The 21,497-nt window shown below is 37.7% G+C and overlaps 1 protein-coding gene across 3 annotated transcripts in view; it reads right to left on the bottom strand.

Annotated features, from left to right (window-relative positions):
* kiaa1328 (KIAA1328 ortholog) overlaps nt 1-21,497 on the bottom strand; it is a 348,340-nt gene that overhangs the window by 321,387 nt on the left and 5,456 nt on the right. For 2 of the 3 annotated variants that reach the window (XM_039759111.1, XM_039759113.1), the window contains exons 2-3: nt 3,416-3,451; nt 1,659-1,807 (exon numbers count right to left, since the gene is read on the bottom strand). In XM_039759111.1, the coding sequence (XP_039615045.1) occupies nt 1,659-1,807; nt 3,416-3,451 (185 nt within the window). The remainder of the gene's footprint in view (nt 1-1,658; nt 1,808-3,415; nt 3,452-21,497) is intronic. The other variant, XM_039759112.1, reaches the window with a different exon arrangement.

Below are 21,497 nucleotides of genomic sequence, written 5' to 3'. Positions count from 1 at the left end.
AGTTGACAGAAATATCTTTGGTAGGAATGTAAGTTAAATTTAGTCATCATTGCATAAATTTTTCTTCACCATAGAAATGTAAAGACTAAATTCAACCTACATTCCTACCAAAAATATTTCTGTCCACTAAACAGAACCTACTTATATCCAAATAGAACTTGAAAACATATATTTTTTCAAATCTGAGCACGCATTTTAGATCGACTTAACACGCACTACATCGAGCCCCGTGCTATTGTGCTCTGGCCTGCCTGCCTCAATAAGTCACCGTCGCTTCGCTCTTACTTTTTTACTGTTCATTTAATCATAGGCCTCTCTACAGTTTTGTTTAATTTCGGGTTGTAATGTTCATTAAATTTACGGATCATCTGGTCCATTGGCGGACCGTGCATCTCACACCTAGGCCTTCAGTACTGCTCCGTCTGAATCAACCCTCCCCTCAAAAACTAATTTATGGTTATAAAAACCATCTTAATATGCAGAAATACAGTATAAAGTGCCGCTGCATAGCAGATAGATAACTCCTGTAGCCACAATAAATGCCTTTATTGAATAGACAAACCAGGGGTCAACAAGTTCCTTTCTACTGCAGCCACAGCAGCGACACACATAAAAAACATCAATAATAACTCAAACTTTCAATATTATTTAGGAAAATCGCAACATTTTACTCACCAAAAATTCTGATTATTTGTAAACAAAATCCATCCTCCTCTCTTTCCTCAAAAACAGTTCAATCACTCTGTCGTACAGATTAACCTTGCGCCTCAGTTCCACCAAAAAGTCCCTTTCTATCACCATCGAAGCTAATGCTGAAAATCGAACCTGCGGCTTCTATCCAATCAATGAGTCGAATATGGTGACGTCGCCGTACGCCTGCTAGTGGGCCGTACTGACACCAACTCAAAATCTGCAACAGGTTAATTTACATTTATTCTGTGTTAGAGTGCCTGCACAACAGATTGTAAAGTCCTCTCTGCCTGGCAACAAATGATGGCTGAAATGTGATTGGTTAAATGCTTTAATACGAAAATACAGTACATGCCTGGAAGCAGCACAACCATCGGAAAAACTATGAAAGGAAGCGGACAGACTATTTGGAATTATTTAATAAGTATTCATGGACAAAATATAATTAACATCAGTTTGTGATTCAGATATTTTTACTTATGAATATGCTAAGCACAGTCCTTTACCCGCGAATATTTACCTTATATGGGCAGGCACTCAATTACGTGGGAGGCGTGATGACACAACACTCAACTCCGCCTCCCACGGTCATCGAGCTGCAGTCTATTACAGTATATGGACGAAAAAATAGGTTCCAGTTATGACCATTAAGCGTAGAATTTCGAAATGAAACCTGCCCAACTTTTGTAAGTAAGCTGTAAGGAATGAGCCTGCCAAATTTCAGCCATCTACCTACACGGGAAGTTGGAGAATTAGCGAGGAGTGAGTCAGTGAGTGAGTGAGTGAGTCAGTGAGTCAGTGAGTGAGTGAGTGAGTGAGTGAGTGAGTGAGTGAGTGAGTGAGTGAGTGAGTGAGTGAGTGAGCGCTTTGCCTTTTATTAGTATAGATCAGCAAAATTTCTACAGAAGGAAAGCAAACACTAAAACTATTACACACAAGATATGATTAAAATAATCAAAGAAACTAACCTGCTCAACAGCAGTGTTCTTCACCTGAGGTTTCTTGAAGGACATACAGGACAAAGTATTTGGGGTATGATGAGCAACTTTCTTTTTGTCATCTGCTTTGCAATTCTTTGCCCTGTTCTGCATTTGTAATGTTTCTAAGGTCATCAAGCCTGGGGTGAAGACAAAAACAAAAGAAATTATGTATAGTTTGACTGCACTTTATATACAGGATTCATTTTTCATCATGTTTTATAAATACTGGGCAAGCTCTGATCAATCGGCCAAAGATCAAAATCTACCAATTTTCACACACACCAAAAAAAAAAATCAGTAAAACTGCCAATCACAAAAAACTATATTTTCAGACCCCGATTTTGTAATCTTTACAGTGATTTAGTTGTAGTGTTCCTTTACACAAGATATTATTGTAGTTGAGCCAGTGCACATCTTTCTTTTTTTATTTTTTTCCTTTTGCAGCAAACTTCCTGCATTGTGATGAAAAACCAGTAAGTGCAAGCTTGTTTAATCAGTAAACAAGAGGTGACTGGTATATTAGCCTTTATGAAAGTGGAGTAATACACTGAACAAAAAGTACTCAGTGGACAGTGTGCTTGTTTAAAATGTAGCAGATTACACTTTTAACTGGAAAAAGAAAAGATAAAGATAAAAGTGAAAGTGCTGCTTAGTAAACAATAGGCTTTTTTAAAATATCTGTATCGTGTATATTATTTGTTCCTGTTGGTAAGAAACAAGTACTGTACTACATAATTAAAAAGGTAATCCATATTTTATAATTACACCATCAAAAATTACAAATATCTAGCTGATACATGGAAGAAAAAAAAGACACTCGTGTATAAATACAGTAAATGTATATTTAAAAAAAAAAGCTGTAGTGCAATTCATGATTAAAAATGATTAAAACATAAGTGCATGTACATTTACATTTAAGTAGTGTTTAATTGTCAATGTCAATTGTTTATATAGATATATATTTTTTTGTTCGAAAAATAGTGAAAACTACCATTTTTAATTAAGCCTTTTTTCAGATAAGTACATCACAGAAACAAACAATATGACAGCTTATAAGTTATGAAAAGCACTTTATTTTCTTTTATGCCATATGTATTATGGATAAATATTTTTGTACATATTTTATTAAAGTATACAGGACATTTTATTTTAGTATTTTATGGTCACTGAACAATAAATAAGCCTACAGAATTTAACATTTGTAAATGAAAAATGAACAGTTAACACATGTGGTCTATAGTTAAAATATAAAAAATACACTTTAATATAGGACATAAAACTTCTATTTGTCTAGTTATGCTGGAGATTAGTGAAAAATGTTTTTAAAGGGATAAAGAAGAAAAAAAATTGAAATCCGTATAAGAATCGAACAATCAAGTAACATGAAATCGGTGATCGGTATCAGACTTAAAATACCTGATCAGAGTATCTCTAATAAGTACTGAATTAAATTTCAATATTCTCAAGTTGAACATGCTGAAAATGTCATTACTCAGCTAGAGTTGAAAAAACTGGGCATAACTGCCAATAGGCATTAAATGTGTCCTTTGTTATCAGTCTGATTCAGGATCAAAAATATTATCTCTTTACTTTTTGCCAAGAAGCAGCATAATACAGAAATATGTCCATTTTGATAAGATTTTAAAGGCAAAGCAAATATAAACTAAAATTATGATAATCTAAATGAGGAAATAAAACAACCTTCAATGAAAAGCTACTAAAAACAAAATGCGATGCTGACATACCTGCAATAAAAACCATGGGCTGCTCCTCATCAGAAGCTGAATACATTAAGTTTAAAGAAAAATGGATAAGTACAAGTGCAGAATGAAAATTCCATCCACATTTGAAGGTAATTTTTTTCAACCTAGTATTAAACTGAGTGTTTTTCATGCCTTGAATGACACCTGCAGGTGGAAGCATATTTATCCATATGTCCGGTTACACAAAAAAAAAAATGTAGATCATGCCAGATATATGAAGGATATATATGGCTAAAAGTAACAAACAGTGGAAAAACAATCATTATGTATCTTAAAGGAATACTCCACCCACAATACTTTGTTTTACATTACCTAACCCATGTAGTTTATATTAATGGCCTGATAAAAACTTTTAATCTAATATTTTCTTGCTGAGTGAGAGAAAAAAATCGATATATTGGAGTCTAATGATAACACATTCTACACAACTGCAAACAATGTGAAAAAGACCATGAAAAAATCTCTAGTTACACATGACCATTATGCAGTTGCTAGCTCAAAACAGGCAAAAAGTCTGCATTTTTTGCTAAAATACTATTAATAGTTACTTCCTGGAAAGGCAGTATTCATAGTCAACAGGAAAGATGCATTTCCCATAATTCTGTGCTTTTGAATTGAAGACAGTACATCACACCAATGAATGAGGAGTGTCTTCATTTTAAAGAACAACATTCCAATATCTTCCGATGAAGGAAATTCAACAGTTATTGTGTTGTTAGACTTAAGTACAGCTTTTGACATCACTGGCAACTCAATTCTGTTACATAAGCTGGAAACTTATTTTGGGGTCTTAGACACAGCCCCTGTGTGGTTTAGTTTATATTTACCAAATCCATTTCAGTACATATAGAAATGTACTAACAGCACTCTGTTAAGTTAAATAGTGTCCCACAAGGCTCAGTACTCCATGAAGCTTACAAATTGACCTTCCCAGCAGACATGCAACTAAGAAAGAGCTGCAAAACTGTATGAATTTTACAATAATGTCAGCAAATATTACTACAATTGTTTGAAAATAATAGTTCATAACACATAAGTAAATAAAAGCAAATTCTCTTTCTGGAAATAGTATTTCAAAATTTAACAAGACAAAAAAAACTATAAAGTTTGCAAGACACCTTTTTTATAAAAACTATTGGTGCTATGGAGGCAGTATGGAGGAACAGTATTATTATCTTTGTTAATATATTTAAATATTGATAAATATTAGGGGTGTAACGGTTCACATGGATGTATTGAACCGTTTCGGTTTTGCATGTTCGGTTCGGTCCACTTGCGTACCGTTTCGGTTATATTTTATGCATTTTTTCTCATTAAATCTATTACTAGTGCGATCTAAGCACCCCAAGCGGAACTAAAGTCTTGGGCGAGTTTCCGCACGGACGCCTCTGAGTGTCGGACACTGGATGAGGGAGAGGCGCGCCAGTAGCTCGCAGACGTGACAAATGGGGTTATGGCAAATGCAAGCGAGAAGCCTGAGATGGAAGACCCTCCCAGCTCATTACGTTCTCCTGTCTGGGAACACTTTGGCTTCCCCGTTAAAGTTACCGATGGACAACGGCAAGTGGATAAATCCAAAGTTGTTTGTCAACATTGTTCCACCACTGAGATCGGGTACGCTACAGGAAACACGTCTAATATGTTAACACACTTAAAACGGCACCATCCATCTGTGAATGTTTCCTCTACAAGAAAGAAAACCAGCTTGGTGCAAACAGTAACACCGATAACTTCAGCTTTTAAACAACATCTAGCGAGCAACTCTGACTGGGTCAAAGCAATAACACATGGTATTGGAGTCTTCATAGCTACGGGATTACGTCCATATTCAGTTGTTGAGAACACTGGCTTTAAGTATATGATTAAAGTTCTTGAGCCTCGCTACGAAATACCATCACGTCCTCACTTTAGTCAGAAAGTTGTACCAGCACTTTATGAAAAAACTAGAAGTGATGTCGTCAGCGAGCTATCACGGGTGCCCTCTCTTTCACTTACAAAAGATAGTTGGACTTCACGCGCAACAGAGAGCTATTTAACAGTAACTGTCCACTACATTTCGCCACAATGGGAGATGAGGAATCACGTTCTGCAAACGAGACTTGTTTATGAACAGCACACTAGCACAAATCTTGCAGAGCACCTGAAGGAGGCTGTGAATGAATGGAAGCTGGAAAAACCTGGGACCACAATTCCTGTAACCACAGACAATGCTAAAAACATTGTCAGTGCTGTAAAAGAAGCAGGAATGGGCCCTCAGATTGGTTGTTTTGCACACACCATTAATCTAGCATCTCAAAAAGTAACAAGCATCAACCAGATATCTAGATTATTGGGAAAAGTAAGAAAGATTGTGACATTTTTTCACAAAAGCACCACAGCAGCGCACATCCTGAAAAGCAAACAAGAAATGCTGAATATTCCAAAGCATTCTCTCATTCAAGATGTCCCCACACGATGGAATTCAAGTTATGACATGCTTCAGAGATACCTTGAACAGCAGGCAGCTATATATTCAGCACTAACTGAGAAACCTCTCAAGAACAAAGATATACACTCACCTAAAGGATTATTAGGAACACCTGTTCAATTTCTCATTAATGCAATTATCTAATCAACCAATCACATGGCAGTTGCTTCAATGCATTTAGGGGTGAGGTCCTGGTCAAGACAATCTCCTGAACTCCAAACTGAATGTCAGAATGGGAAAGAAAGGTGATTTAAGCAATTCTGAGTGTGGCATGGTTGTTGGTGCCAGACGGGCCGGTCTGAGTGTTTCACAATCTGCTCAGTTACTGGGATTTTCACGCACAACGATTTCTAGGGTTTACAAAGAATGGTGTGAAAATGGAAAAACATCCAGTATGCGGCAGTCCTGTGGGCGAAAATGCCTGGTTGATGCTAGAGGTCAGAGGAGAATGGGCCGACTGATTCAAGCTGATTCTTGAACTCTAGTTAGGCGCTATATCAAATACAGGCCATTTACAGGCCATAGAAGAGCAACTTTGACTGAAATAACCACTCGTTACAACCGAGGTATGCAGCAAAGCATTTGTGAAGCCACAACACACACAACCTTGAGGCGGATGGGCTACAACAGCAGAAGACCCCACCGGGTACCACTCATCTCCACTACAAATAGGAAAAAGAGGGTACAATTTGCACAAGCTCACCAGAATTGGACAGTTGAAGACTGGAAAAATGTTGCCTGGTCTGATGAGTCTCGATTTCTGTTAAGACATTCAAATGGTAGAGTCAGAATTTGGCGTAAACAGAATGAGAACATGGATCCATCATACCTTGTTACCACTGTGCAGGCTGGTGGTGGTGGTGTAATGGTGTGGGGGATGTTTTCTTGGCACACTTTAGGCCTCTTAGTGCCAACTGGGCATCGTTTAAATGCCACGGGCTACCTGAGTATTGTTTCTGACCATGTCCATCCCTTCATGACCACCATGTACCCATCCTCTGATGGCTACTTCCAGCAGGATAATGCACCATGTCACAAAGCTCGAATCATTTTAAATTGGTTTCTTGAACATGACAATGAGTTCACTGTACTAAAATGGCCCCCACAGTCACCAGATCTCAACCCAATAGAGCATCTTTGGGATGTGGTGGAACGGAAGCTTCGTGCCCTGGATGTGCATCCCACAAATCTCCATCAACTGCAAGATGCTATCCTATCAATATGGGCCAACATTTCTAAAGAATGCTTTCAGCACCTTGTTGAATCAATGCCATGTAGAATTAAGGCAGTTCTGAAGGCGAAAGGGGGTCAAACACCGTATTAGTATGGTGTTCCTAATAATCCTTTAGGTGAGTGTATACACATTCAATGACGAAGAAGTGGCAATGGCAGAGGAAGTGATTGAAGCACAACCTCTAAAAACAATCACAACCCTGATGAGCACTGAATCCAGAGCGTCTGTGTCCATGATAATCCCCTTGAAAACTACTGTTCTCCACTCTATGGCACCAAAACAAGAAGACAGTTCTGCTGTGAGAGAGGTCAAGCTAGCAGTCACAAGAAGCCTGCAAGAAAGATACTCTGTGTGCTATGACTTTTTGCACAAATGCACAGCCCTGGACCCCCGATTCAAAGCCTTGCCTCACATAGAAGATGATGAGAGACAGAAGATATTCAGCGACATCATAACAGAAATGATGACAACCACAGAAGAAGAGGTATTAAATTATGATCTAATACCCTTTTTATTTTTAATTACATTATTAATTAGCCCCAAAACATTACTTTTTCTTTTGCAGACTGAGGATGCCACAGAGATAGGAGCTGGATCCTCATCATCTCCAGAGGCATCATCCACCAGATCACCTCCAGCTAAGAAGTCTGTAATGACTGAACTTTTTGGTGAACTTTTCCAGAGACAGGGGGGAAGTAGTAAACCAACCCTTTTGCAGCAGGTCCAAGAAGAGGTTAGTAAGTACAGAGCTTCAGGGTGCCTTTCCCTTGAAGCTGATCCTCTTCTTTGGTGGAAAGGCAATGAGGCTACATACCCACACATAGCAAAACTCGCAAAGCGTTACCTCTGTATTCCAGCTACCTCTGTTGCTAGTGAACGGGTCTTCTCCACTGCTGGAGATATTGTCACTGCAACCAGATCTGTGCTTTCTGCAGAAAATGTGGATAAATTAATCTTTCTAGCCAAAAACTTTAAGCTTGAATAGTTTTATTTGTCATATTCAGGCTGTTGCGGCTACATGTTCAAAGTTTACATTTGTTACTTGTTTATTTAAATTGTTACAATAGTTTTAAAAACTCAGAATCTAATTTATTTGAAATATCACCCAAATGGGTCGCTTTAATTTATTTATAAAAATTCTATTGTTTGTATTTTTTTTTTAAATAAAAGCATTTAAAGTCATTTTTTTCCTGCCTTTTTTGTACCGAAAATTAACCGAACCGAGTACCTCAAGAAAGTGAACCGAACCGAAATTACATTTTAGTGTACCGTTACACCCCTAATAAATATCATACTATTGTGACATACTGGGAAAATATAATTAAATTCAATTTTATCATTATTGCCCAGCACTAATGAAAACTATATAAATATTTAGTCAATTTGAACATGAAAATTGTTATGAAATTACACAACTGTTACCACCTAGGCCCAATTTCCTACCCCACCCCTCACGATGCACTTCACAGAAAAAATTAGATTTCAATATACAGTAGTTTCATTGTCAGATTGAATATCAATATTAGAAATCAAAATTACACAACTGTATCAAGTCAAGTTTTATATACAGCAAGGTGACCAGGTAAAACAAGTTGCAGAAACCTACCTTGTCAGTCCTAATTTCGTGCACGTGATGAGAACTACTAAATATATTCAGTGTTCATACACCAGCACTTTTCATAACAAAGGCATCTTAATATTTATATTTGCCCAAGAATCATCTATTCCCTAAAATTCCATAACATTTTGGTGTTTCAGCTCCCAAACCAACAGAAATAAAAGCCGCATCAAGGTACATAGGCTAAGTCTTAAAAAAGCTTACAACTTTCTCTCCTTGTCAGGTGTACTGTATGTGGACGCTTGCTTGACAAAAATGGTATCTCCATTTCTATTTGTAACAAAAGGCGGAGATACAGACGGTATAGCAGAGATGATTAAATAAATAAATAAAATGCAACATCTATCATTTGGTCATTGTTTGGATTTAAAAATACCAACACTGACCAAGTGAACATAAGATTTACTGTAATCTTTGAAAAGTGGCACGTTGCTGCAAGGAGCGGCCATATAAACTACCCTTTCGCACACCTCAACAGCAGCAATGCTAGTATACACAGCAAGTGTCTGAAAAGTTTAACACTGATTACTTTCATATGACGAATAGCACAAAAGTAAAACTTCTACTTGCTTAAAACTTTAAGTCAATCAATAAATGCCAAACCAGTTAACAGAGAATGTCTGTATGACAAAAACCACAAACGCTGGAATAAAGTTATGAACGGTATAAAGGAGTACACTGCTAAGGACGTGTTTCTTATTTATATAACAGAAAAACTATAATTCAAAACTGAACCAAAACGTTAGACGCCAGGCATATAATGCCAAGTCACTATTACTTCACCAAAACAGCACTCCCACAAAACTATGAAGAATGCCTGAGAAAGGACCACTCGGAGGTTGTCCATTGGCTATTTTGCCTTGAATCAGGATCTATGGTTAAGCCACATATCTGAACCATGAAGAACCATGACTTTACACTAAATTAAAGATGACTAGAAACCAATAAACAAGTACCTGCAAAACTTATACATTACTGAGAACCACACTGGAAAGTTGCTGGTTGCTACATGACTGAGAGAGGGACACAACAGCTGGGAACTAAAATAAGTGAGTCTAGAGTGCAAGACAACCGATATCACTTCAAGTGGACCTCAAAATGGCTGAATGAGATTACCATGTTTTGGACATGGTCTCCTTCTGGCTGTTGGTTAGTCAGAAAACATAAAATTAGTTTTTACACCGAAATAGAGATTTTACATATTGCAATTTCTGAAACTGCAACAGCTGAAATTTTAATTAGACTATAAATTATAAAGAATTCTAGTACTACATGTCCTTGTAGTTTATCTTTTTATTTTCTCTCAAACTGCCTATCGGGGAGTAAATGCTTTGTAAGAGGAAAGCAAGCAATAAAATATTTTTTCACAAACTCACCTGTTCTCTGAATAATATCCTCTTACATTTCTATGTGCCAATGGAAAATATGTGTAGTAAAACCTTGATTATCTATTACACAATAGACATTATTAAAATTATTTTTACTGTATCCTACATGGTCCCATTAGTCTCTGTTAACTGTCAGGGCAAAAAAAGAAAAAGAAAAATTGCGCATCCCACCACCTACCTATTAATTTACTACTACTGCCATGCGGTATGCTGCGAGCTGTATACATTGGAACACTCCCTTATGCTAGGGCTCCCTTGTTCTTCTCCCGCACCAGGTGTCATGCCGCATTTCAAAATCACAACACCAGTTATGTACCTTCAGTTTAAGTAGTATTTCGTAGTTTTTCTCTCTTGTTATAATTAATCTACTACACATTATTATGGCTGATAAACAAATGTGTGGTGTTGGAATTGTCACAAAAAAATTAAATTATTAAAAATTTACAAAATGGTGAAAAGTGCTTCAAGTATTGCTTCAATTTAAGGAATAGGAAGAACAACAGTGAACGATATAAAGTGTGATGCCAACAAAATTGAAAAATGTGTAGAAAAAGGAAACCGCTGAAGGTAATGTTATTCTGTATTAATGTTAATGTTCTTCTGTATTATATAATGCCTCTTAGGAGATGATTGACAGCAGAAGTTAGGAGAAAAAGGAAGGTGCGGTGGAAGAAGTTTTGAGTAGGGAGTTAGAAGATAATAAGCAAGAGTGTTTGCAGTATAGAGAGAGACAGACGTGGCAGAAGATAAACTGATTGGTAAGGAAAGCTTTCTTTCATTGTTTTTGAGGTGTGTTCCGTAAGCCAGAAAACAGTATAAGAGAGGGCACCATTTGTTACAGAACAAAGACTCCAAGTAAAATGTAAAAAACTCCAGTACCTCTGAGTTGCATTTGCTTATTATACTGGTTGTTATAAAATTATATGAATTAATTAAAATTGTTAATACTATATTTTGTTAATATAGTTTTGTTTTGTAAATAAAAATGACTATTTGCTTAACTAATCTACTGATTATCATTTTTAAAGTATCTGTTCTGTTATCCATATTTTTTCTTATCCGTCACGGCCTCAGTCCCAACTCCTGACGGATAAATGAATTTTTACTGTTGTGGTATGTGGCCGGCAGTTCATCCCGGCCAATACCACCACACCACCAGATAGAGCCCTTCTTGCAACATAGAGGTGCCCCGAGTTCCAGCAGGGCATCATGGACAGTGGAGTTTTACATCACAGCCCTGCTGGATATCATGGGGGCCGCCAGGGAATGCTCCAGGAAGGCACGAGGATTTTTATTATAGCCCAGAAGTACTTTCTAGTCACAGGAATGAAAATAAGAAAGTACTTCCGGGCTGAAGAAAAGAAGGACTTTTCATCTGACTCGAAAGTGCTGGGAAATCACATGGACTGAGGGATGGAAGCACTTCCGGGTCAAGGACTATAAAGGACTCTGGGAAACCCCAGCAAGGGGAGCTGAGTTAGGAGGAAGGGTGACGAAGGGTCTGAGATTTATTGTTAATATTGAGGATTATGGAGGTGGTGGTGCTTTGTGCACATTATTAGAATTATTAAATTCAACTCTTGGACTTTTATCTGGTGTCTGGCATGTGGTCAATCCGTCACACTGTATATTAATAGTAGAACAGTATTTTTTTCCTGTTGTGACATTCATAAACTATAGGCATCATTCACAATAGAAACATTTAAGGGAAAAATGTCTACTTGGAAGATGACTTTGGAAAGCTTTTTTAAGGAAACTCAAAAAAAACTCAGGAACTGGTTTTACCAGTGTGAGATATGGCTGGCCATTCATCCCGGCCAATACCCCCAGGCCGTCAGATGGAGCCCTCCTTGCAGCACAGAGGTGCCCCGAATGCCAGCAGGGAATCATGGACAGTGGAGTTATAATGCACAGCCCTGCTGGCTACCATGGGGGCTGCCAGGAGTCGCTGCAGGGAGGCCCACGGATGTATATTTTCCTTATAGCCTGGAAGTATTTCCAAGTCACAGGAACGAAAGAAATTATACACTTCTGGGCTGAAGAAAAAGAGAAGTTTTACCTGACCCGGAAGTGCTAGATAATCACATGGACTAAGGGCTTAGAAGCACTTCCGGGTGGAGGACTATAAAGAACTGTGGGAGATCCCAGACAGATGAGCAGGGTTGGGAGGCAGGGTGGCTAAGCGTCTGGGAGATTGGAGGATTGTCTATTTGATTATTATTGAGTATACTGGAGTGGTGGTGCTTTGTGCACTTATTTATAATAATAAATTCAACATTTGGATTTTATCTGGTGTCTGGCGTTTGATTCGAGAGTTCAAGAGAGCGAGAGTGCTCCAATCTGTCACACCAGCAAACATGCAAATCAAAAAGAGCTGCAAGGCTATCTGCAGATGGCTGATGCAGAAAGTGAGTGTGATCCTCTTCAATGATGAAAAATCAATGAAATCAGTTTACCTTGAGTGTGTTGCCTAGAAAAGATATACCTATGTATTCGTGCAAACACTGCCCCCACTGGAAGTCCATTGAGCACAGGTGGAAAAATTGTTATTTGCCATAAGCATAACTGAAGCCAGCAGTGTAGTTTGCCTGTAAAATTATTTTTATGTAAGATCAATACTTTCCAAGATAGTCAATTTTGTTTGGGGAAAGGGGTGTCAAATTTGATAGGGCTTTATTTTTTCATCAAATTTATAAAGACCATATTCATAAGTATAGCACATAACAAAATCAAAATGTTTGGTCCTAATGACTTGGTAAGAGCAAACCTTCAAAAATATTTAGAATCTTTGGCTTTCAGAAAGCTTACTTCTGATAAAGCCTGCTGAAATTTTGTCCATGTTTAGATACTTACATATGGCTTTTCAAAAAGTTATAAACAAACAAGAAACTGCATCAGACTTTGACCAGCAGACATTTCAAATGTGAAAAATATCATTTTGGGTCCAATTTTCATACCAGCTTAATGCATTGTGGGATTTCCAGACATTTTAAAAATTATTTTTCCTGTATCCTAAATGGTCCCGTCTTTCTCAAAAAACAAGTCTTACTTTTCTTATGTAAATCTTTCATTTTTATTTTCCATTTTAGACATGGGTTAAATTCACCATTTATCAGTAATGATAATCATCAGGGGGCGGCACGGTGGCGCAGTGGTAGCGCTGCTGCCTCGCAGTTAGGAGACCCGGGTTCGCTTCCCGGGTCCTCCCTGCGTGGAGTTTGCATGTTCTCCTTGTGTCTGCGTGGGTTTCCTCCGGGCGCTCCGGTTTCCTCCCACAATCCAAAGACATGCAGGTTAGGTGGATTGGCGATTCTACATTAGCCCTAGTGTGTGCTTGGTGTGTGGGTGTGTTTGTGTGTGTCCTGCGGTGGGTTGGCACCCTGCCCAGGATTGGTTCCTGCCTTGTGCCCTGTGTTGGCTGGGATTGGCTCCAGCAGACCCCCGTGACCCTATTCGGATTCAGCGGGTTAGAAAATGGATGGATAATCATCAGGTTCTTCATCGCTCACTTGGGTATAGGATTAATGGAACAAAATAAATCACCAAAGCCATTAAGCACATGAACAACAGCTGCTTGATATACAATTAAATAAAATACTAGTTATAATTAAATGTTAACATTGCATTGCAACTACATGGATATATGTCGAATTTCATTTCTGTTACAATCAAAGTAGGGCATCTTTGTCTTTGAGATCAAGATGGTATTGCCACCAACTGACCATTGTAAGTTCACTAAGCAGTGCAATGGCACAAAGTAATGGCACCCAACAAATATTGTCTCTAGGTGGCCAATGGAAAGACTGTGCAGGTAGTTTGGATGCATGGAAAATATCAGGATATCCAATAGTGCTTCACTCTTGTCACGAATTACACCAAGACAACATTTTTCATCATACACACACCCAACATAGCCTCCAATAGGACACTGGTCTAGTGTGAGGGACGCGACTGATCCATCGAGAGTGTAATCATGGGAGGGGAGGATCTCAGCTGCTGCTTCAGTTGTGAATATTCGGACAATCAAATGACTATCTTTTCTCTTACACCTGGCTGACTTTGAGTTTGCCATCTTCTGTAGAGATGTAACAGTGGTATTCTCGAGTACCAGGTACTTTTGTGGTCATGGAGAATCACATTATCTGTTTAGCAACATCAGATAGGACTCTGCATTTGAAATGAAAAAAAATTAACATTTTTGATAACTTGCTGATTGAAAACTCAATGATTACCATTATTAACACATGGTGCATTCAGCCTATATTTAGGATGGAAAACAATCATGAAAGATTTACATAAGAAAAGTACGGTTTGTATTTTGAGAAAAAAGGAATATGTAGAATAACTGAAAAATATTTTTAAAATTATCTGCACATTCCTACATGTCATTAGGGTGTTCTGAAAATGAAATCCAAAATGATTTTCTGGATTTGAGAGGTCTGCTGTTCAAATCCTGATACTGTTACTTTTCTGTTTATTGTTTTTTCCGTGTTGGCTATGTGTTTCTATGACAAAAACCTAAATTAAATTTTAGTTAATTTCAAGGTGCTGCTTTGACCATGCAGGGTCAACTGGACCAAATGTTTTAATTTTGTCACATACTATGCCAATTAATGTACCAGCGTGCAAAGTCTGAGCCTGCTTGGTGGTTTAGTTCTTGAGCTATGGACTTGGGAAATTTGATGAAAAAATGAGGCCGGATAAAATTGACACCCCTCTCCTGTTGGAAAACTGGCTGTATCTTGGAAAGTGATGTTTACACATCAAAAAATGTGCAGGGTGTCTCCACACTAACACTCTGTTTCTGTTGTGTCTGACTTTGGTTCAAGATTTCTTTAAGAAAATTTAGTAAAGTTACACTTTAAGGAAAAGGTTTCTGAAAAGAATTCAATAATAACAGTGATTGCGGTTGATGACTCAAAAGTAAGGACAGTTTTGTGAGGCATGCTTCAGGGTTATTAATAGTGACAATGTCCTTATGTTGTGCATTACAATGGATTACATTTTTCACCTGTGCCCCCATGCCTTAAAAACATCACAAGGATGGAAGAGTGCCGTGGTCCTGTATGTATTTCTTTAATGCAGCTATGAAGCCTAGGGATTTACAGGTCGGTGGGCTTGAAAGGCTCCAGTATTAAAGTTTCTGTTGAGATGGTGTGATCACTGCCTCTTAACTTTTCTCACTTTTACATTATGCTTAAAACTCAAAGGTTGAATACAGTACTACCACCATTAGTTTAATGAACATGTTTGTCTAAAAAACTATTTAATGCAACTAACTACCTTAAATAATACATTATAAATGAGCTATGGCATTTTTCTGAGTAAAGATTAATTTCATGAAGAGAATCATTTTTAATTCTCATCCAATAAAAGTATCTGAATATTGTTCTGGCTATTATGGATGATAAAGATAATTCTGATAAAAATTTACTCAATCAAGGAACTTTGATGATGAGAAAGGGAATACATTAGTACCTAGCAAAAGACACTGCTCCATATCATTGCTGGATAGCCATTCTAATGAACCTTCATTTCCTACAGTCTACTGCAGCAAAGCAAGAAATTCTCAAATGAAACTAAGTTACACAAAATTGCTAATTAAAAACATAATAGGGTATGACCACAGAGCAGCTTGAAATGTTAATTTATTGTATGCTTTTAAAAAAATTGCAGCTTTCTCAGATTTCCAGCAGTATTTCAATAGCATTGAGGAAAAAGAACAATAGGTTGCAACATAATAGCAAGAGATGTACTATGTGAAGAATTTATTTCAAATTTAATTTAACATATCGATAGTTACAGCTTTTACAACTTTTTAAAATGAATCAGAAGCTCACCAGCTAACTGGGGAAAAAAAGAAACATGTACTGGCTCTAATCAGACAATTTGGTCACCTTATTCTATTTTAATTCATCTCTGTGGCAGAGACAATGTGGTCAGAGACTTTAATAACTCTTTCAAAAACAATTGTGAAGAAAGCTCTATCACTAGATTAAGCATTTAATATGGAAGACTTTGAAATACTTTGTTTGATAAGAGAGGATGCTGTCACTTGTGCTCTTTTGTTTAACTACTATTTCCATCAACTCATGAAAATATGGAAAGGAAAAAATGGGCCTTTTGGAGAGTTATGAAGCATCCCATTATTATTATTAAACTGAATTTCCACACTGTGACAGCCCACGTTTGCAAATGTTATGGTTAAAAAAATGCTCCAATTTTTGATCCAACATCTGACGATTCTATTTTAGAGATTCAGCAGCTTCTGGATAAACATTACATGTTCAAGTGATGATCCTAACATTAGTGAATTACTTCCTCTCCAAACAAACAAAACTACTCTTCTTGTCAGAGAAACTCTAAGCAGTATAAGCTTTGGCATTCCTTTTTTCCACAATATGCTATATGCACACTCTCTTCTGGATTCCGCGTCAGCCAGCCGCTGCACTTCTTGTACTGATATGAAAACAGATGGCAGTTTTCTGTGTTTAGACTTACGGTAAACAATGTAAGTTGCATTATTCAAACACTGTACCAAATGTCAGGAGCTAACAAGGAGAATGGCTTCAAACTATAGGTTTCAAGCTACATCCACAATCACAAAGGTAGGATCTGGACATATTAAAGACTGTCTACTATGAACTTACATGGAGCAAAGGCTTCTTTAAAGAAAATAGGATTTCAATAATTAGTCATTAAACTTTATTCAGGGACAGGTAAAGATGTACAGTGCTATGTATGTACAAGTCTGGGCACCCCTGATTAAAATCACTGTATCAATTTATAACTTGCTAAGCTTTTGAGGAAGCAACTTCATTTTAACATATTTTATAAACAGCAACATTTCAATAGTGAAATATATTTTTTATTAGACCAACAGAACCAATTTAATGAGCATTTAAACAAAAATAGGCAGGAACATTAATTTGGCCGCCCCAAAAGAATAATCCAATCAATATTTAATAGAGGCTCCTTTTGCTTAAATAACAGCTTGTAGTCACCTCCTACAGCCACTGACAAGTCCCTGACTGGTGGTATTTTGGACCATTCTTCCATACAAAATGCCTCCGGTTCAGTCAGATTCAACGGTTTCTGAGCATGGACAGCCTGCTTTAAATCAATCCATACATTTTAAATGATGTTCAGGTCTGGGGACTGGGATGGCCATTCTAGAATATTGTACTTGTGCCTCTGCATGAATTCCTTAGTAAACTTTGAACGGTGCTTAGGATTCATTGTCATGCTGAAACATCTAACTTCAGTGTACCTTCAACTTTGTGACTGACTCTTGAAAATTCTTGTCAAGAATCTGCTGATACTGGGAGGAATTCATGTGGCACCTGAACTTTAACAAGGTTTCCAGTACCTGTGCTAGCCACACAGACCCATAACATAATGGACCATCCAACAAATTTTACAGTAGGTAGCAAGGTCTTCTCCTGGAATGCTGTGTTTTTTTCGCCATGCATAGCACCACTGGTTATGACAAAATACCCTCTACCTTAGTCTCATCTGTCCACAGCATTTCTTCCAAAATGTTTCTGGCTTGTCCAGATGCACTTTTGCATACTTCATGCGACTCTTCTTGTGGTGTGTACTCAGTTTAGGCTTTTTATGCATCACCCTTTCACCGAGCTGATCCCGGTACAAAGTGTGCTGGACTGTAAAACGATGTACAATGACACCACCAGCAGCCAGATATTCTTGTAGCTCTCTTGAGGTGGTTTGTCTGTGATCATTCTAACCAGCCTTTGGCTGTGCCTTTCAAATATTTTTCTTGGCCTACCACATCTTTCCTTCACAAGGCCTGTGTTCATGTGGCCTTCAATTTTCCAGCTACATTTCTGAGTGGAGAAAGACAGTCCACACCTTCGTGATAATTTCTTGTACCCTTCTCCTAATTCATAATGATGAATTATCTTAGTTTTTACGTCAGTAGAGAGTTCTTTAGATGTTCCCATGTTCTCTCTAAGATAGAACCAAGGACAAGCACAACAAGCAATTACCTATGTTAATTAACCTTTTTCATGATTGGTTGCATCTGTCTTTGTAGTTTAAGGTCTAATGATCTAATCAAAGCAGTTTTGTGCTGCAACCTGCAATAAATGACTACAGGTCTTCAAATTAATGCAATTAAAAGGGTGCCCAAAGTTTTGCACATCCAATTTTTTACATTTTATTTTATTTCATATAACTTAATAATGTTACACTGGTCTGATAAACATTTCCTTTTCTACATTTCTCTAGAAGAAAAATAGCATATTGCTGTGATCTTCTCTTATGAAGACAGCAAATTATCATGCAGCCTCACTGTATATAACCTTAATACTGCAACAGCACTAGACAAGTTATATCAGACAGGGAGGATTCACCAAAAGAATGGGCTGGCATTAAATCATCAATAGCAGAAGCACCTATAAAAACAGTAACTCTGCGCAGTCACATGTGCTTTTTCCAACTAATACAGCAAAAGGCAACCAATCTTTTTAAGGATAGCGAGCCACCTTAAAGATCCATGTAAACAGCATGGAATCCATCCATTGTGGCACACTGCAGCAATGCTACAATGCATAACAGCATGTCTGCTGGGCATCTTACTTTGTAAAAAAAAAAAGCGAAAGTCTCTGTCTGAGCCAGCAAAATGGTGAACACCAAACCACTGCTTCACTAGAAGGGTTTCAAATTTTTTTCTATGGCTGGAGGATCTCCTCTCTGACAGGCATGACTTCATTAAGCACTAGGTTGACAACTGCTGGATCCAGAGCTAAAGCATACTCATGGTCCTCAAGGATTTTATCATCCTCTTCCTCATCACCTGGTGTGTCATCCTCCTTTGGTCGCTTTCTCCTCTCCCAAATAACTGGGGCCTCATATAAACGGTGCGTACACACAGAAATGTTGCGTACGAAAGTTTCCACGTTCAAATCACAATGTATAAAACCTAAACTTGGCATAAAGCCACGCACATTTCCACGGTACCTCATACCCAGTCGTACGTATGTTCTCCGCTCGGTTTTACAGACTGGCGGCGCCCTGTGTCAAAGCAATGCTACTGTTCCTGTGTGGTTTATCTTTCTTTTTTAGATCCACATTACTGATGTGGCTTTATAAATATGCTGAAATTAACTGCATATTGTTTATTAGTTTAATGCATCTGATTGTAATTAACCTGTAACAATATAATGGTCCACAGAATGGTCAAACTATTCTAAATACCATAGCTGCTTTAGCGTTGTTACTCTCACAGCACCACCTTCTTCTTCTTTCAGCTGCTCCCATTAGGGGTTGCCACAGTGGATCACCTGTTTCCATATGGCTTTCACTGCACCACTCGGAGCAGCTGATCGGAAAGAGAATTATCGGTATACAGCATCAAGCATACGCTGCCTCAACGTATTTGAACTGCTTCTCAAATGCTTCAAAACCTTTACTGTACGGACCTCGCGATTCAGAAACAGTTTCATCCAAAGAGCTCTAAACGCAATCAATCAGTCCATCAACTGCTCCTTGTAGAACTGTTTGTACTTATAAGTACAATTACCTCACTGTAAACTTGCGATACAATTATAATATTGCACAACCTGAGCCACTTTATAAAGCACGTATTTACATATGATGACGATATCATTTTTAAGATGAAACGCAGCAAAATATGTTTATTATATTATACAGATAAAACTTTTAATAATTAAAAGACTCAGTGTCGCTACGCTAGCAAGGATCTGGCGCTCCGTTCACGGATTCTTCCTGCCTCGCTCTGTATGCTTCCCTGAACAACTTAAATACTAAGATGTCAACTTGATATCATTTTCATGATGAAGAGAATTAAAGCATGTATTAAACCACAGTGGCGCAGGTGTAGTGATGAGCTAAGGGCCTGTGCAGAGATTGTTCCTGCCTCCCGCAAGATGCTTGCTACACCGTGTGCAACCCTCAATGAAATAATTAATTGCAGCAGTACTGTCTCTTTCAAACATACTAACCACCAATTCCCGTCCTTCCTTTTCTTTTGCCAAGTAACTAATCGCCATACAATCAGCTCTATAATAAAAGTCAAAACGCTGATTCTTCAAAACTTTTAAGGAACATTCATATCTTCGCAGTACATGTTTAATTATTCCATCCATTTCTCCATCCAGGGTCATGCCAGTGCCGGCAAGCATACAGCGTGAAGCAGGAACAATCCCAGAACAGGGCACCAGTTCATCGCTAGCGCTGTCAACTGTGTCCAGACGTTTAATTAATAATGGTATACATTATTTAAATGAAGTTAAAAATGTATCTGTATAATGTTATATATACATACTTTACTGTATTTCACCTTAAAAATGATAAAGAGCTCCAAGAAGATAGCGCCTGGAAATGTAAATCGACTTACAAGCCAGTTATCATCATCTGTAAATACCACTCTCTTCTGTTGAATTGAATAGAATTCCTTTATTGTTATCGTATGGTACAAAGAGATTCAATATGCAAATCCTCCATAAACTTAATTTCCTATAAAATGGTAAAATAACAACAACAATAAATTGTACTTAAAAGTACAAACAGTTTCACTGGGAACACTTGGACTGATTGTGTGCGTTTATAGCTCTTGGAAGGAAACTGTTTCTGAACTGCGAGAATTGTACAGGAAAGGCTCTGAAGAGTTTGGTTATGAGAGAAGTTCAAACAGACTGTGCATATGGCTGTGGCAGCATGTGCTAGATGCTGTAACCAACAATTCTCTCTGTACTTGACAAAATCTGCTGTAGAGCTTTCCGATCAGCTGCTGTATAGCTGTGATTCCCAACTCAGATACAATGGGTTAAAATATAGGTGAACTGAAAGTAACAACACTAAAGCAGCTATGGTATTTGTAATATTTTGGCTATTCTGTGCATTATTATATTTTTACAGGTTGATTACAATCACATTCCTTAAAGTAAAAAGGTGCAAAACCGAGATGAAAACTTGCATACGCTATGGTTTGACCTGGCATGAAAATTTGTGTGGCTTTACTCCAAGTTTAGTTTTTATACATCCCGATGTGAGCATGGAAGCGGGTATACACAACATTTTTGTGTATACGTACCATTTATACATGAGGCCCCTGGAATCTGATTATGTCTGGCTCAGTCTTTAACTTTGTCTGTTATAACTGACAGTGGACCCTCAAGAGGCTTAATTTCATTGCAGATGCTGCTAACAGATTTCTTTATTTTCCTCTCCTCTACTGTCAACTGGATATAGTTCAATTATTAACTAATGGACAAATACAGCTGAGCTACATTTATATTAATTTCAAACCACTTTTTTATCTCTGTTTAAACTAATCTGTCCTTATGTGTACTCATTACATAATTTGTAAAGTC

Source organism: Polypterus senegalus, chromosome 7, assembly GCF_016835505.1.
Source record: "Polypterus senegalus isolate Bchr_013 chromosome 7, ASM1683550v1, whole genome shotgun sequence".
NCBI lineage: Eukaryota > Metazoa > Chordata > Cladistia > Polypteriformes > Polypteridae > Polypterus > Polypterus senegalus.
This window is presented reverse-complemented; position numbering and strand designations above follow the sequence as displayed.